This window comes from Daucus carota, chromosome 3 (genome assembly GCF_001625215.2).
Source record: "Daucus carota subsp. sativus chromosome 3, DH1 v3.0, whole genome shotgun sequence".
NCBI classification, from domain to species: Eukaryota; Viridiplantae; Streptophyta; class Magnoliopsida; order Apiales; family Apiaceae; genus Daucus; species Daucus carota.
In genome coordinates this window covers 43,345,134-43,350,958 of record NC_030383.2, presented here as the reverse complement: position 1 = coordinate 43,350,958, position 5,825 = coordinate 43,345,134, and the positions used below count along the sequence as shown (strand labels likewise).

At 34.7% G+C, this 5,825-nt stretch overlaps 1 protein-coding gene across 2 annotated transcripts; it reads right to left on the bottom strand.

Moving 5' to 3' along the window:
- Positions 1–1,132: 1,132 nt before the first annotated feature.
- LOC108213702 (transcription factor bHLH18) lies at positions 1,133–3,563 on the bottom strand. Of its 2 annotated transcripts, XM_017385495.2 has the most exons (5): positions 3,476–3,563; positions 3,276–3,354; positions 2,694–3,146; positions 2,173–2,550; positions 1,133–1,348 (listed from the first exon to the last, which is right to left on the bottom strand). In XM_017385495.2, exons 2-5 carry the CDS (start codon positions 3,309–3,311, stop codon positions 1,268–1,270), a joined length of 948 nt encoding a protein of 315 aa, XP_017240984.1. In that variant the 5' UTR covers positions 3,312–3,354; positions 3,476–3,563; the 3' UTR covers positions 1,133–1,267. The 2 variants fall into 2 exon arrangements, with proteins under 2 accessions (XP_017240984.1, XP_063946735.1); XM_064090665.1 differs by lacking the exon at positions 3,476–3,563 and having other exon boundaries at positions 1,134–1,348; positions 3,276–3,430.
- Positions 3,564–5,825: the final 2,262 nt, after the last annotated feature.

The window sequence follows — 5,825 nt, the reverse complement described above, 5'->3', positions numbered from 1 at the left end:
TCAGTTAAAAATAAGAAAATACCATTTCTTTGATAGAATATAGATAAAGAAGAATACATACTAACTTTCAAAAATTCAGTTTAACTTCAATCCACACAAAAAAGATGTGCATAAAACGAGACTGATTTTTTGGCATCTCGAATATCTAATATCTGAAACGATCATGAATTGACGCATGAATTCCCGACTTTCGAACCCCGGTTTCATCAATGGCCCGTTACATTGAAATAACAATAGTATATCCAAGTGTACATATCATCTACCAATAATTTGTCGGGGACGAGGATGTGGATTGATCGACACTACTCCAACTAAGTACCAAAGATATTATATTCTATTTCGATATAATCAGTGAACGTTCAATAGTTTAATCGGAATGATCACTTTAAAAAGTACTCCATACTGGTATGAAAATTAATGTGAAAATGAAGGTTCGAGACATCTTTTCTTGATGTGACTTATTGTAATACTATTAATCTCCTGCTGCGTTTAAGATAGAATTTCTCGTCGTTTTTGTTACCTGCCGAGATGTGTGCATGAAAACTAGCCATTTTATAATCTCCCCATGAATCGCGTGTAATTGACCAAACTGGTCATGTTCCTGTTCTTCAATATATATATTCGATATATTTATACATCACTTTGCTTATCATATTCGATAAATATAAAATAGCGAGGGCTTCGACTGTAATGCGCATATATTGATAAAGCCTAAGACATATTATGTGGGACAGGGTGTATGGATCCGTATCTGGTTTTTAAAATGTAAAATATTCTTTGTTTTGTTAAGTTGATGGTAGTCCTTATGAGAAAGTATTCGACTTTGTGTCGAATTGATTCGATTTAAATCATCCGAGTCACAGTATACAATTATTCACATTTTGTTTGAACAAAAATTTGATAAGATTTTATTAGATATTAAAATTATAATATGATGAGTCGGTTCTTGATTATTTTAGAACTGATTATATTTTATGAGTCAGGACTTCATTAAATCACGAACAGTTAGAGTAATTTACATCTAAACGCAGGTAAAAAAAAGTGAGATAACAAATTACTTAATAGTTATCTAGTCAAGTGATATTTACTTAAATCGTTTTTTTAGGACGATTGACTACTAACAAGTTCTTTTTGACATACATAGCTAGACAAATGATAAAAGAACCCCCAGTTTTAATCAACTACAAGATCGATGGATTTATTAGTAAAATAGATATCAAAATAGAAAGCTACAAAAGTTCAGGCAGCAACAGTAACCATTTATTCTCTAACTGCATCTGAGCTTTAGAGCTGTAAACTGCAGGCGTTTCATCAGATCATCTGCAGTCATGCAGAATTCCATGTTCATCTGCGCAAAATAGATACGAACGGATAATAAACTAAACTCAAATAATAATGTCTCAACATGGACCAGCATGGTCATTCAATAAAAAATCTACGACAGATCTACTACTGATGACTCATAGATGAGCGTCAAGTGATCCACCATATTTTATGAGCTTTACGAGAGAGATGGGTATTGAAATCATGACCCCATAATTTCGGACGTCCTAATAATATAACGAGTAGTCGTAACTTAAAACAAACGAACATGTAAAAACAAATATATGATTTGTTTGAATGGTAGTTTCAGAGCTACACTAATTTGTCATAGATAAATCTCACTCTCAATATGTTAATTTACAGTTGGACAATATACTCATGTGTGTTTACATGAAAACGGAATAGACAATATCTCTATGTTCAAACATTAGGATTCGAATCTGATAGAAAGCTTTATTTTAAGAGTTTAAGTAATATATATAGGGCATAATTTAGTTGAGATGATCATGTTTTGGCATATAATCATTTACTCCCTACATTTCAAAATAATAGTCGCTTTGACTTTGTGCACGTATTTTGAGGTGTAAAAAAAACATACTTCCACACATTATTTTTAAAATTTTCCTTTTTTGAATAAAAATTTAACGTCTCTATTTTTATTCAGAAAAAGAAATTATAAAAAAAAATGTGTAAAAAACGTTTTTTTTACACCTCAAAATACGTGCACAAAGTCAAAGCGACTATTATTTTGGAATGGAAGGAGTATTTTACAATACTACTAGACACGCATCACATGCACACACTACTACTGTTACCAATACATTATATCGAGATTCGAGTTACACAAACCTGAGCAATGACGGTAATAAGCAGAGAATTACTGGCAAATGGCATGACGCTGCTACTAACGATTGTCATGTGAAGCTTCTCGATATCGCTCAACATTTTAACAGCAAGTCCCGGGATTTTTTGACATTGAATTCTAAGGAATACATCAGTCTCCGAAAGCCGCACTTCAATCTCCGGAATTGACTCCTCGTTGTGATCAGCAAAGTTATCGTCACCTGATGAAGATGATTGATCTTCGTCAGTATGAAGCCTGAATCTCTCCACCGATACTATTGCTTCTCCATCTTTTTCTATCATCTTTTCCTCCAGTGCCTTGACGCGTCCTTGCAGCTGTTTTATATAGTTGGCTGCTTCTCCCAGCACACTAGCCTTATCTATCTGCAATTACATATTAAAAAGTTCGACATGGAAGCAAATCAGGGGCAGATTGAAAAATGAATAAAACGGAATCATCTGGCGGCTTCCTTCACTGATTAATGTTGATGGTTAACAAAACCTTATATTAGAGATATGTTAAGTACCTTCTTTAGACCGGGAACAAGAGAGGAGAGTTGAATAAACATCTGAGATAGTCTCTCTCGCCGTTGTCTTTCAGCAATGACATGGTCTTGAGCCTGTAACGGATTTCTGGTAGTTGCAGAAGCCTTTCTGCTCCCCTCAGAAATCATCCCCATCAGGACTGAGCTAATATCGTTCCCATGATCGTCATTATATTGTGTAGTTGCTGATGTCGCATTATGAAAGGATATGATTGTTGACGAAGGTTTGGGAATCATTTTAGCAGCGGTTTTAAGCATTTTGGGTGCTGGTGTAGTCCCTAATCTACTATTATCTTCAGATCTGAAAAACGACCTCGACGAGTCTCCTGGAGGAGGCGTACCTCCTTGTGGACTCAAAGAAGCCGAGTATCTTGACTCTTCCATAGAACTCATCTGGCTTTGGTGACTCGTCACAATCATTGGATCGTCCATTTCCTGCACAAAAGTACCTAAAGCCGATGAGACTCCGTAATTAGTTAGTCGAAGTTGCCTCATCTGCTTTTATATTGTTTCATGGCTCGATTAATCCCATATCATCTGAGCGAAGCAATGAGAATATCTTACCAGTTCGGACAACCATAATGTTGTTAAGATATCCATTGATCACTTCAGCTTTATTCTAGTTTCATTACTAGCTATGCAACTGCAAAAACAAGATTAGCACAGAAGATTACAAGATTGGTAGCTAAACATATATGGTCGGTATATGACAAGTGAATTTAAGATAACTTAGCACTAAAACGGCTAATTTAAGGAAAGATCACCTGGGCTGAAAAGATGAGGAAGATAGATTGAGTAAATAGCTGGCTAGTTTTGATTCAGTTAGATCGTGGAGTAGGGCTTAGTGGCCGGCATAACATTATTTCACACTTACCAGGAGTTTAGGACCCATATAAATAAACATAATAATTAGGCAACGTGGGCAAATGGTGAGGATAAAATACTTGAAGGTTATCAGAAGGTATAGAAAATTAAGAAAGTAACGTGGGAAATGTTAAAGAATGCATTCCTTACGAAGTGACATATCTGTTGACTGAACTTCTGATCTCTTTTTTAGTTTCTACTCCATCAAGATCAACATTTTGCGACTCGTTAACCGTTATAGGTTCAAAATGTTACGACAGACTGTGGTAGTAGAATCTGGTCAAGTATGGTTTATGCCGCGTTTGATCAGCATCCTTCAAGGTGAAAAGTGAACTTGTTTTGTATGCCAACGTCAATAATCGCGTGAACTGCACATTGTGTTGACCGAACAATTGGTAGATGAAAATTTTAGAACACCAACTTCCTGCAAAAATATTTAGAACAAATTGCTTTGAGGCGTGATACTATCACTTTCTTTAGGGATTTATTTCGCCCCAATTGTTTAACAATTTGCTAAGAGGTTACTAGCGAAATTATTCCTACAGGATACAACAAAGCATGAAGGATGACAACTAGCAATATTGGTATCCTTCCTAATTACTTAGGAACAAGATTTCATAATTGTGTATAGCATTTGTGTCGTGAGAAAACTCAGAAGTTTTTCTTGTACATCACATACAAATATGCCTCTCTATATATAATGTGTTCTCAATAAATATAACTCCCTCAGCTTTAATTTTATTTATGACTATCTCAATAAATATAGTCATTCAATCTAGGAGTTTCACATCAATAAAACCAACACATTATCTGCAGCTTTTATTTTCTCATCTACTTTAAATATTAAATATTTAAAGATATAAAAAGATTTCACAAATATCTTCTTATTTTATTGATTCTATAAAACAAAAATCCAACAATCCCCCACTTTTGTTTATAGAAGCAATAATCTCAACACAATTAATCCACACATAGACAATATACATAATAAAGGTATCTTTCGATTTAAACCTCTACTTAGTACTAGCATCTTAAAGTTTATCAGAATTCTAGTTGCCTTAGCATTAAACTAGTCATCTATACAATAAACCGGAGAATGCTGAACATATCATTGTCTTTAATGTTCCAAGTAGTAATTCTCACACGTTTTTGCACTATTATGGCCATGTGCTCATGCTCCTGTTCTCGTGAACTCTCTTGAGAGTAAATCCATAGCTCCCGTAAGAAGCGGCACCACTTCTAAGTTCACATAGGTGAAATGTTTCAATGTGTTTCCGTTATTTTCAACACACTACCAATATGGTCAAAATATTTCATTAAGAGTCTAACTCAACCTTTATACATAACGGACGATATTGACACCACATGTTGGGACCAACTACGTCAATATCTACAATTATCTAGTAACTTGTTATTACCCATTAAACCTTTAAACTAATAACTTATTAGAGTAAAGGTTGGGTTACTACTACTAAATAATTTAATCAATGGATTTTAGTCCCATTTCCCAACTAGTTGTCTTCACTACCTCTCTCGACAGAGGTTTAATAAACGGATCCGCAAGATTTTTACAAGATTTCACATAAACAATTGTCAATGTACCATTTTGTAACAATTGTTTCACATGTCCATGTCTCAAGCTTATGTGTCTAGACTGCCCATTATATGTACTTTTATAAGCATTAGACATGGTATTTTGACTATCACAATGTATTGAGATAGGAGGCATCGGACTAGGCCACAACTTAATGTCCAACAATAAGTTTCTAATCCATTCAGCCTCTCTCCCACATGCTGCAAGAGCAATAAATTCCGACTCCATTGTCGAATGAGATATGCAAGTTTGTTTCTTGCTCGACCAAGAAACTGCACACCCTCCCATAGTAAATAACCAACCAGAAACAGATTGATTATCTCCCACATTATTAATCCAACTTGCATCGGTGTATCTTTCTAATACAGCCGGATAATCATTGAAAACTAAACCAAGATTTTTGTATTTTTTCAAATAACCAAAAATCCTAGTTACACATTTCCAATGCTCCACATTTGGATTACTAGTGTATCTACTCATTTTGCCTACGACAAAAGTAATATCTGGTCTTGTGCAACGCATTGCATACATTAAAGAACCAATGGCACTGGCATACTCAAGTTGTGCAACAGCTCTTCCTTCATTTTTACACAACTTCACACTAGAATCAAATGGAGTATTTACCTCTGTAAATTCTAGATGATTAAATTTATTTA

Excerpts from the sequence above, each read along its gene's own strand:
- LOC108213702 (XM_017385495.2), bottom strand. The coding sequence starts at position 3,311 with ATGGATATCTTAACAACATTATGGTTGTCCGAACTG. Across the intron at positions 3,147-3,275 it reads CATTATGGTTGTCCGAACTG|GAAATGGACGATCCAATGAT; the intron begins GTAAGATATTCT and ends ACTTTTGTGCAG. Across the intron at positions 1,349-2,172 it reads TTATTACCGTCATTGCTCAG|ATGAACATGGAATTCTGCAT; the intron begins GTTTGTGTAACT and ends TATTTTGCGCAG.